The 11,268-nt window shown below is 38.5% G+C and overlaps 3 protein-coding genes and 1 pseudogene across 4 annotated transcripts; 1 reads left to right on the forward strand and 3 right to left on the reverse strand.

Moving 5' to 3' along the window:
• Nucleotides 1–1,286: 1,286 nt before the first annotated feature.
• LOC137580884 (transforming growth factor beta-1-induced transcript 1 protein pseudogene) lies at nucleotides 1,287–2,449 on the reverse strand (annotated as a pseudogene).
• A 1,944-nt stretch (nucleotides 2,450–4,393) lies between these two features.
• LOC137581311 (uncharacterized) lies at nucleotides 4,394–5,493 on the reverse strand. The gene is made up of 2 exons (XM_068295520.1): nucleotides 5,324–5,493; nucleotides 4,394–5,242 (listed from the first exon to the last, which is right to left on the reverse strand). The coding sequence occupies exons 1-2, from the start codon at nucleotides 5,339–5,341 to the stop codon at nucleotides 4,550–4,552; spliced, it is 711 nt and encodes a 236-aa protein (XP_068151621.1). The 5' UTR covers nucleotides 5,342–5,493; the 3' UTR covers nucleotides 4,394–4,549.
• A 572-nt stretch (nucleotides 5,494–6,065) lies between these two features.
• On the forward strand, nucleotides 6,066–7,536 carry LOC137580885 (uncharacterized). The gene is made up of 2 exons (XM_068295022.1): nucleotides 6,066–6,235; nucleotides 6,302–7,536. The coding sequence occupies exon 2, from the start codon at nucleotides 6,562–6,564 to the stop codon at nucleotides 7,534–7,536; it is 975 nt and encodes a 324-aa protein (XP_068151123.1). The 5' UTR covers nucleotides 6,066–6,235; nucleotides 6,302–6,561.
• A 71-nt stretch (nucleotides 7,537–7,607) lies between these two features.
• Oscillin (glucosamine-6-phosphate isomerase Oscillin) lies at nucleotides 7,608–10,096 on the reverse strand. Of its 2 annotated transcripts, XM_068294498.1 has the most exons (5): nucleotides 9,948–10,096; nucleotides 9,206–9,316; nucleotides 8,474–9,143; nucleotides 8,153–8,215; nucleotides 7,608–7,796 (listed from the first exon to the last, which is right to left on the reverse strand). In XM_068294498.1, exons 2-4 carry the CDS (start codon nucleotides 9,301–9,303, stop codon nucleotides 8,162–8,164), a joined length of 822 nt encoding a protein of 273 aa, XP_068150599.1. In that variant the 5' UTR covers nucleotides 9,304–9,316; nucleotides 9,948–10,096; the 3' UTR covers nucleotides 7,608–7,796; nucleotides 8,153–8,161. The 2 variants fall into 2 exon arrangements, with proteins under 2 accessions (XP_068150599.1, XP_068150598.1); XM_068294497.1 differs by lacking the exon at nucleotides 8,153–8,215 and having other exon boundaries at nucleotides 9,948–10,095.
• Nucleotides 10,097–11,268: the final 1,172 nt, after the last annotated feature.

An 11,268-nucleotide genomic window follows, 5' to 3' on the forward strand; every position in this document is an offset into this window, starting at 1 on the left:
GTTGAAGTTTATCTGAAACTATGACCAAAATGGTGAAGCTCACGAAGTTTTTGCTTTGTTTTGGTTCGCTTGGGAAATGAAATTGAGATGTTCAAAAATGCGACTCTGCCATACCAAAGCGGCTATACCCTTCTTCCACTGAACTTCTATATATGAAATCTTGAACTGAACTCATTTACCTCTGCCATTTTATCCTATCAAGTAATACGGCCTTCCATGCCTTTCTGCTTTTGCAGTTCTTATCTTTTCCAAATGAATGCTAATATATAAACCGCCGAATACCCAAAATATTTCAACAATTTCTAGATAAATTTGTTTCAGCATATTTTGGCAAATTTCTTATGCTTTAATTAGACAGAAAAAGCTATTGAAAGTTTTAAACAAATTATTTTTTCGAGCTTCTTGAGATCCCTAACATGTGAACTGGTTATAGAGAATTTACACACTCGAATCCAGTGGCTTTCAACAAGAATGATAAAGTAAAACACATACTCTATATATTTTTTTACAAATTTTTTATAACATTCACTTTCGAAATTTGCCAATCGGCCAAGAAACACAGGCTTAGCTCTTGTCGTCAGTTAGTTGGATTTATGCTTTGCACCTGGAACTTGGCTTTTTTCACAGTCTGCTAAATTGTCCAAGTGCTCAATGAATTATGGGGCAACAGTCTTTTTCGTGTTAGACACTACATGCTCAATTAATTAGCCACCTTTTTGCGATATTTTTCTCGTCTTGACAATTTTCGCTGTTTTAGTTAAGTTGGAAAAACCGTGAAACTGAACCGCTTCGCACGCGCTTGCACAGGGGAATGACAGAAAGGCCGCTAAAAACATGAGGGAAAACAAAGTTCTGTGGTCGACGATGACGACGACGCTCATCATCGTATCGTGTGGTCTGCCGAAGCTTGGTGGAAAACACCCTCGCGCGATTTTCCATTTCCTTGTACTGTAGCTGCTGCTGGTACTGTTCGCAGTGGTGGTTATCACCATCCCTAGACGAGAGCATGCTGATAATGAACACAAGTATGACAGAAATATGAAAGAGATAACCACGTTTGCCAGAGGGAATGCAGCTTAAGACCTTCTGCGGAAATATGATCTCATGCCCAAGTACTTTTCATATCTTCTATGCATCTTGGCAAATATTTAAAGACATTGGGAAAGGGTTTCTTATCACTGTTTCACCTAGTTATCTGTGGGAACTATTCAAACGATTTACTTTCTAAGGCGAAATATTACCCCCTCTTGGAAAGCAAACCAGCAAATTCTTTTTTAATTTGGGTGTTTTGAAGGTGGTGACTGTATTTGGATATCTGTGGATGTTTAGTGCTTTGTGGATACATCATGTGGTAGTGTGGGTCGGTGTGCATGCATGTATGTATGTATGTTAAGTTTGTCTGGGATGGATCAGTTTATTTGTTGAGCCCCAGAGTAGTGAGAGTACATAGCATTTATAGGATTTCAATCGATTCCGAAACGAGAAATAACAAAAACTATAAATGCATGAATCAATCAATACCTAAACCTCAAGCTGAATATGCGAAACTGGATATGGAACGGGATCTAGGGGACGGCTAAGTCGATTATCCCTGGCAGGCTGGACACACGGGCTTGTCCCCATCCACGGTGAATGTCTGAGTGGTAATGGGATTCTCGCATCGATTACAACAGAAGCAATCGCGATGCCATTTCGCATTCATCGCTACCACTGCGCTATCTGTGGTAATGGGTTTCTCGCACTTGGCACATCTTGCGGCAAATAGGTCCTCGTAGTCCTGTTTGCAATAGACCTTTCCCTGTCGCTCATAGAAGGGTTGATTGGCCAGCGGCTCCCTGCAAGCGCCATCGCAGCAAAAGCACTTCTCATGCCAACTCTCGCCCATGGCACAAATGGTACGCTCCAGAATGGGCTTCTTGCAGCCGGCACAGGTCTGCGTGTAGCGTTCCACAAAGCACTTTGAGCACACTGGTTCACCATCCTGAATGTTGAATGTGGCATCCTCGATCTGAGACTCGCAGTGACGACATAGGAAGTGCTCCGGATGCCATGTCTTTCCCAAAGCCGTGATCATTCTCTTGGTAATCACCTCGTTGCACTTGTGGCACACAACGTGGTCACTCATCTTGCCTTGCGTTCTTCCTTCCTTCCTTTGTTTCAACTGAAAATAGATTTAACTTCGATCCTTTCTGTATTACTTTTCCGTCGACACGCGCGCACACACACACGACACAAATGGAAATCGACCGAGCCAAGGAACTGCAAAACCGTGTTTTTTAAATGGAGGAATGGATGGATTACAATTTTGACAATAAAAAATTAAACACACTTTTGAATAGATCAAAATTTTTTTGGAATTTTGAAATTTTTTTACTAACTATAAGGAGCGAAAACGGAACGAATGAAACGTATGAATTTTGTGAGACTCAAAAACTGAATGAGAAAATACAGTATACAGCATAGGAGATCGATTTGGCTAGTTAGCAAGTGAGACTAAGCCTACTTAGATTGACTAAACATATGGGTTTTCGTTTTGGAGAAACTCAACAAAGGCCTACTTGAAGTTACAACAAAATTGTAGGATTTTTCCTTTTAACAGTGGATTTAATAAGAGAGAAAATTCATTTTCATCGTTCGAAATGTGTAAATAAATGTACAAGTATTCATATTAGTATCGGATATAGTTGTAAACTATCAACCTAACTATATTATACAAGCACTAGCAACTAGGGCCTTCGGCTTAAGCCAAAACTACATCCATATACTAGCCTAATTGACTGGGCCAATCCGCAACCAAGGACTGCATAAATAATAATAGAGAACCAATTTTTAACTTGTTTTCAGATTAGTCACAGCAGAGAACCATTAACAAATTGGGAAAGCCATAAAGAACCGGAAGGAAGTAAGGAAAAGTTGTCGGTCCTTTCGATTCAATAGCATTCGAAGAAGTTTCGAGTTCTTTCTTAAGGGTTGCACATTTTTCCCAACTGCAACTGGGCACAAGAAAAAAATGAAGGAGAGTTGCTTTATAATTAATAAAATATTTTAGCAGAAAAAAATTTAATTAAAGCAAAATGCTTAGAAGTTTCCTGTTGCTTAGTCATTAGTAATTAACAACCAGTTACACATGCGTGATGGTGGCCACCAGGAGAGGGCCCACTCCTCCCCAAGTATGGAATGTGCCACTTTCAGTTCCTTTGTTGTTTACTCGATGGTCACATTCAGAGCTAGCACTGGGACTGGTCGAGTTGTTGGTGGTGGCTGCTGTGCATGTCACAATTTGACTCTGTGGTTTCTGTAAAGAATTTCAAATTGTCGCCTGTTCTGCCGTATCTGGGGTGCTATTTGGAATCCACTCGTGGAGCTTGTTATGCAAGTTAAAAGGGAATTTGTGTCAGGCATATCCTTGCATCGACATCCTGTCTGCGTATGCCAGTGCGTACCCAGTTTGAGGACTCACACCGCCACCGACCCCATGACGAGGGGCGTTGCGGCATAATTTCATAAATGCTTACATACATGGACCATAATTGCTCCTCCTTGAGAAGGATTTTTCCGTTTTGTTTAATTGCATAAATTTCCCCATTCGCATTTCTGGGACAAGTTCATAGTAGCCACCCCAAATTTACCCAACCACATATATATATATATTATACATTCATACAGAAATACTTATAAATCTACAACTACCCAATTAAGAGTCACTTTTTTGGTTGGTATTTTTTGGGCATTTGACCCACAATTGATTTATTATTTGGGTTGCATTAATTTAATTGGATTAGATTGGGCCAAAAAAGACAGAAACAGTGCCTTATCAAAAAATCATAAAAAGTAAGTCAACAAATATTTATATTTCATGTACAGCCTATTGACTATTGACTACAAATAACTAAAACTAAAATATGTTTCGGATCCATCGAAATGCGAATTTGATGGATTTTCCACACTTCTGTTTAACTTTCACTGGAGAATTTTAGACTACATTTTGTTTCTCGACTCTAATTCTATGTATTATAAATAGTAATCTGGAGTATAATAGAGGGAAGAGTTGGGTGTAGTTGACGGCATTTTCATTTGCCACCGATGGAAAGTTCTGACTATAAAGTTGTGCATTTACATCTTAAATACAGGAAGCTTGCGTTTTTTCAATCATTTAAAGTCTCATTTAAGTTTCAACTGTTATCCCATATATGTACGACACAGTGTCCAAGTGTCCTTTGGCTTTCTCAAAAAAAAAAAAGAAGCGCTAAAGTGAGTACAAACGCCGCAATCAATTGCATTGCAGTCATTGGCAGTTTAATTATGCAACGCGAAGCAGGGGAGTTGGCCAGACTCGAGCATTGAACTTTGATTTGGATTAAGCAAGTCCCTAGGCATATAAACCAGATACGAATGGAGGACAATTGTTCGTTTTAATGGTTATCCGTAAGGTTAATGTTGGATAAAATAAATTAAGTAGCATTTTACAACGGTTACACGGTTAAGTTTAACTTAATGAGTAATTCTTTATCAAATCTAAGTTAACTTGGTTTCGGGATGGGCCTGAGCCCTAGTCAATGATTATCACTTCTGCTGATTCAGTTTCGTCCTGTTCGTACTGTGGCTCCTCGAGTTGCTGATTCCAGTCGCCACAATATGATTTATTTTTATTCTTCTTGCTAGGCTTCTTCGATGATATTAGAGTGCGGCGCTTTAATCTCTTAAGTTTCTTCTTACTATTACTGCTCTTCTTGAATTTCTCCGTGGCCACATCTAGGATGATGCTACGTAATTCCTTGCGATAGTTCTTCAGGTTTGTCAATTCAGTGACCAAGAGATCGCCATTATCTTGCTTCTCAACATCGTTGTCGTCCATTTCATCATCGCTTAGCAAAGGTATTTCGTAGTAATCCTCCAAGGATGTTGCTGAGTGAGAGCTGATTTTGTGTTTGATCGGTTGCAACTTGAGCAACTCCTCGGTTAGCATCAGTTTTGATGTGGCCATTTTCATAACATGATGCTTCTTGCAACTAAGTTGCTGGCGATAGCTATACACATGGAACATTAGATTGGGTGCCTGTTTTGGTACCGCCTGCTCCTGGGGCTCTTGATTTTCTTTCTCCTCATCCTCCAGCTCATCCATGTGCGGTTCCAGTGTAGCTACGCTTCCAGAGTCAAATGACATATTGCGATCCATTACGTTGCCCATTTCTTGCTGCTCGTGATGATGAGGTTTCAATTGTGCTTCAAACGCCTCTGACAGCTGCAAGTAATTTGCATGAGGTCTTATATGCCAACATTTGGAAAAGGATTGCCAAAAAGTTTATACCTGTCAAGGTCTTACCTGTCTTCGATGGCGCATCTTTTATGACTAACACCTGCGATGGATTAGGTAATAACGTGATTTCTTATTCCCAAATGGCCTATTTTGACAAAAGTTATTTTGCGATGGATTAGGTAATAACGTGATTTCTTATTCCCAAATAGCCTATTTTGAGAAAAGTTATTTGAGGACTTAGGTAGTAACTTTTGGAATCCAAGTTATTCACACCACGTGTGTTGACATCTAAACCTTAGCTAACTAAATTTAATGTTGTTATAGAACACTGATATACTAGTGTTTCAGAAACTTCTTGTGACCTCTTCGAAAATTTTCTTGATCACAATAATTGAGCAGCTCGTTCTTAATTGGTGTCCGGAAACCTGGACCTTAACAAAAAGTCACAGAGCAATATCTACGCACCTTCTTCTGTCCGGTATACTAGTGTTCATTAGAAATTAGAGAAGGGGGTTAATCCAATGTTCTTATACAACACTGGTATGTTGGTATTTTAGGAACTTCTCGTGAGCTTTGAAGTTGACTGGAAACCGTTAACATAAAGTAAGTGAGCAAAAGTAAGCAAGTGAGTCGGAACCTACGTAAGTAACGAATGTCCTATATATTATAGTGTCAATTAGAATGACGATATTCATATGTAATTCCAATTTGGCTTACTAGAAAAGAATAGACCTGCATTTAAAATTTAAAGTTCATTTACAGAACAGAGTGGCGACCAAATGAAACCCAAAAACAGAGATGACAGTCAAATTTTGTGCCTTCTCTATTTTTTTTTTAATTCGTTATTCAATACGACTAAAGAATGTATGTATATCTAGGTTATTTTATGAAAAACTAGCCAGAAGCACATATGGTAACCCAAGACTTATTGAGACGTTAAAATTGTAAAAACAAAGATACAGCCCTTCCACACTTTCGGTATGTCTTTCGTTCCAATGGGGAACTCCTTTTTTTGTCTACCTGAATTCCTATTTTACACATTAGGTGTTTGGAATTTCTCAGTTTATGATCCAACATCTTATAGGGCTAGATGCTTCCTGACTACCTACTTAACACGAAGGCATTTACCATTATCCTTTCTGTAATCGTAGACCCAAAAATAACCCAAGCGCCGGGTAGGTAAGTTCGTGTCACGACTTGCCCGGATTTGCACAGGTCAAAGAGTCCAGAGCATACCTGTGCGTGTATATAAATCGCTTAATCATCGAGAATCTATATCATAACAACTTAGAGTCTCAATCGACATGGACAGTTCACAATCATCACAAAAGGAATTGCTGATGTTCCGCTCTCCGATGGACGCCGAGAATCAGATATACATATTTAACTCTCCCATTGATTACAAGGATCAGCAGTTAATAGTCTATCAGCGCCCTGGCATGTTGAGCGGTGAAAACGGTTTCTGTGTGGTCTACAAGAGGGATCATTTCATAATCAACAGTCCGCCCAACTATCAGAGCCCCACAAAGAGAAGTTTTCTAAACGAGTGCATTAGACAATTGTATCTGATGTACGGACTGGGTCACAAGCTGCACTGGGAACCAAATACATCCCTGGCAAGTCGTGAAAAAATTTGGCAACAAGTGGATGTCTGCCTCCAACCAGAGCGAGTGACTTTAAAGCGGGCAAGTGTGGAGCGTGTGAAACGTCAACTCTTCCGTGAGGACAGATTGAGCCGAAAGAACCGTAAGCCGACCCGTGGTAACACCTGGGGTACCCAGATCCTGAATTTCAAGCCCATGCGTCACAAGATTGGCCGCAGCCACGGATATATACGACGGGACTACTTTCGCTCTGCTCGCCACAATGTCCTCCAACAATTGATATACGAAAAGTTGAAACGGGAAGTGATCTGCTCTTCGGCCGTATGCCAGAGCGTTATTGGTGCAGCCGATGGCATCTTCAACGTCAATGCCGGTGTAATAAGCGACATCTGCAGTTATCATCACAACGGAGCTCGTCATCAACCAGCAGTGGAAAGGCATCTCACAGTTGGCGAGGTGAACATGAGGAATAACGAGGCTTGTCGCATTACACAGCGAGCCAAGCGTCTGGAGGCTATGTTCATCCACGAGCAAGTGCGTCGCGCTGTTCAGAATCATCAACTCATACTGGAAGAATCTGTGCGCTCTGTTTTTTATGCGAAGGAATTATTCCGCCTAATTGAGGATCACGAGGAATTTGTGTATACCGATAAGCAAATCCTCACTCGCAGTTAAAGATGAATTGTATATGTAAATTTAATTAAGGATTTCCCTAAGCTTAAGATTGTAATTGTTCAAAACAAAAGTTTTCTTTACTCTATATTCTTTATATACATACATATACCTTAAATTACATACAAAATAAACACTACAAAAATATATATATGCATATTGAAAACAATTCTGGTATTTTTTCACATAGTCAAATTCTGTTCCTCGAGCTAGTTTGCCGCCTTTTGTTGCTCAATTAGTTTGGAATGCACATCCATTAAGCTCTGCAAAAAGAATTTAAAATAGAAAAAAGCAATGTTAAAATACAGCAAGTTTAATTGAAAAATTGCCCTCAATCACATTCTATTTTTAATACCCTTACTGTTTAGGACAATAGTCCTTCCTCTAAATTACATCCCTTTTGTGGAAGTTGAAACTTCCAACGAAAAATAAATATCAATTTATTTAGTTAAAATAAAGTACTATTTGAAACCTATAAATTGTAGAAAATTAACTCATGACATTCTATAAATCAAACATTTGTTCATTTAATGTTCAATTATCACTGATTAAGGAATTTAGTTATTATTTAGTTACTATTGCTTAAAATTTGAACGCAGTTATTGTAGATATACTTTACATTTGTGATTTAGTTGGTATAACCTTCCTGAATAGCAGCTTCATCTATATCTCTTAGAATGCCCTGTAAAATGGTCAAAATATGACGACCAGACCCAAGAATAAGATTAATATATAATTATATATTCCATTCTCGTTGAACTAAAAAACCATTAAATAACCCAAACAAATGTGTTATTGAGGGAAGAAGAAAAGCAGTTTAAATTGGTTATCCAACACCTCTAAATAGAAGCTAATTGTAAGGCTAAGACTAACTACGCCCCACAGATGGGGCAGGTGCAAGGGATGTTGAAATAGAACTGCTGATAGCATCCGGGCATACCTTAAAATACTTTACAGTCTTGACGCGCAGCTCTAGGGTGGCGTCTTCGTCACAAATCATCAAGGTATTGACATGTTGTTGGAATGCACTGACTGTCCACATGTGATTAACACCTTCCTCGATTGCTTTGTACAAGGCGAAGGCCTTGTGTGCGCCCGTTATGAGTATCATAACCTCCTTGGAATCCATAACAGTGCCCACACCTACAGTTAGGGCCTGCTTGGGAACCTTGGTCATATCATTGTCAAAGAAACGGGCATTAGCCTCCAGGGTATCCTGGGCCAGGGTCTTTACTCTCGTGCGCGATACCAGCGATGAGCCGGGTTCATTAAAAGCTATATGGCCATCTGGCCCAATGCCACCAATGAATAGTTCGACTCCTCCAGCCGCTTTAATCTCCTCCTCAAATTTATTACATTCGACCACCAAATCGGAGGCATTGCCATCTAATATATGCACATTCAGGGGTTCTATGTCAATATGCTTGAAGAAATTATGCCACATGAAATAGTGATAGCTCTCCTGATGATCCCGGGGCAAGCCAACATATTCATCCATATTAAATGTCTTTACATACTTAAACGATACTTTTCCCTGCTTATAGAATTCAATTAACTCTCGATACATTCCCAATGGTGTGGAGCCTGTGGGTAAGCCCAACACAAAGTATCTGAAATCGTAAAAGTATATTTTTATTCAGTCAGTGAATGGCCAAATATATCAATCACTTACTTATTTGGTCCCGGTTGGAACTCGTTGATACGTTTCATCACATATTTGGCTGCCCATTTGCCAACCGAATCACTGGTTTCCAAAATAATCAATCTCATTTTGTTGTATTAACTAGAATGAGGGTAGTTAAAAGAGTTGTATCAAAAGATCATCTGAATTTGCATTATAGTTAATTTGTTTTGTACATTTATTTAACATAGTTTCTGTCTAGTTTTTCATACTTTCTATTAGTGTATACATTAATATTTTAGGTTCTAGTCAATTTATTTATACCTCGATCAATTTATAACTTTTGCTTCAATAGTTGCGCCGGACTTAAAGCAAAATAAGTCAAACTAAGGAGTGGCCCATTCGATAATGACGCTCAGTGTATTTAAGTTGATGTTTTAAGTGATTTTAGAGCCGTTGTTGATTTTAGTAGTTATTGGGATGGAGATTAAGATTGATTTTTGGGTTTGTGTTTGCTTATGTATGTATGTATATTCATTCATCGGGATAAGATTACACAGTGAGAGATCCCCATGTCCAATTGTAGCAGTGAGATCATAAAATCTAACTGATAAGCAACACAACAGCAATTAAAACTCATTTATGACTTTGACCGACGAACGCCCCCCGCCTTGAAGGCAACCAACACACATATAAATATCTACATATGCTTATGTCCATATATGAAATAACACTTTCCTTCTCAATTGGCAACCTGCACTTGAGAATACAAAAGAAACAACAACTCACTCACCTTAAAAAATGATCAACCTCACGAATACTAAACGTTTATTTTAATATATATTTTTTTTTTCAATTTTTTGTGCTTTGACAAGCACTTGAACAAAGGCACCGAGCGCCGACAGATGTTAGTAGCAGGGAAACACAAACCAGACTGAATGCTGGCTATTTATTGCATTGGGGCTTACTTAACTGATAAAGCAAAAAATTTGAGCGATAAGCCTGCATTTGTCTTGGAACAGGGGCAGTTGCAACCACAATGACTAACCTTGAGATACTTTTTTCCCTTATCAGTGTTACCGAAGGGAGGGGGTTACCGGGAGAAACTTTTGCTCAGGGTTTTAGCTCAATTATTAACTGCAGTTGAATGAACTCGTATAAAGCTATCTCATTCTAGCAAATACATATTTAGATCTCAACGAGTAAAGTCCTCTCTTGAGTGAAAATGACTGGGCCTTTCATTTTGTGCTATTCGTTTCACCAACAAGTGGGTTTGGGGCTGTATTTAAGTGGGTGGGTTTGCCGTTACCATGCTGTCGTGCCAATGTCAAAGTGCCGGCTGTTGTTTCCATATTTTCCCCCACTAACTAACTGACTTTAATCGATTTCGATTTCAAAACACTCAACTCAACACACTTTGAGTGGAAATCTAGAACAACTTCGCCCGCATACATACTAAAAATAAATGAATTCCGAAAATAACTCAGTGCCAAGCGGAGAGAAGAATTTCGAACACAAAACGCAGACGACAAAAAGGGCAGTGAGAAAGTGAAATGAAATTCTCAATACCCTACAAAACTAAAAATATACAGAAGCAAGGTATGCTACTTCAGCGAAATTTAACAGATTTAGTTTACAACTTTTTAAACAATATTTTTCAATATATTTTGCAAATTCAAAAAGCTTATTCTTAAACTTATTCGTATGTATTTATCAAACTTTGCTTATAATATACTATTCTAGGAACAATCGGTCTATGAATAGTTTGATCAAAAAAACTTTTAGAAAAGTTCCATTACATGAGTCAGAGACAAGAAATAATGATGAGTCTCATATGTGGTTTGTGATTTAAATATGATATTTAGTTGATCATTTCGCTTAAATTTGTTCAATAGTTTTCTGTTTTCTGTAGGTATTACGAAACATTTTTGCTTTTCATTTTACAATTTCTTAACGAAAAAAGCAAATGTACTTAACATTTGTCACTCTTAAATTTCTTTAAATAGTTTATTAACCGACCGAGCGGATGGGACCACACCCACCCTCATCCCTCTAATGTAGAAGAGCCAAAAAATATTATATGTATTAAGGAACGAAACGCATGATTGAGCGTT

This window comes from Drosophila tropicalis, unplaced genomic scaffold (assembly GCF_018151085.1).
Source record: "Drosophila tropicalis isolate 14030-0801.00 unplaced genomic scaffold, ASM1815108v1 contig_845, whole genome shotgun sequence".
In the NCBI taxonomy this organism is placed as follows: domain Eukaryota; kingdom Metazoa; phylum Arthropoda; class Insecta; order Diptera; family Drosophilidae; genus Drosophila; species Drosophila tropicalis.

Excerpts from the sequence above, each read along its gene's own strand:
- LOC137580885 (XM_068295022.1), top strand. The coding sequence starts at position 6,562 with ATGGACAGTTCACAATCATCACAAAAGGAATTGCTGATGTTCCGCTCT.
- Oscillin (XM_068294498.1), bottom strand. The coding sequence starts at position 9,303 with ATGAGATTGATTATTTTGGAAACCAGTGATTCGGTTGGCAAATGGGCA. Across the intron at positions 9,144-9,205 it reads TTCCAACCGGGACCAAATAA|ATACTTTGTGTTGGGCTTAC; the intron begins GTAAGTGATTGA and ends TTACGATTTCAG. Across the intron at positions 8,216-8,473 it reads AGACTGTAAAGTATTTTAAG|GGCATTCTAAGAGATATAGA; the intron begins GTATGCCCGGAT and ends ACCATTTTACAG.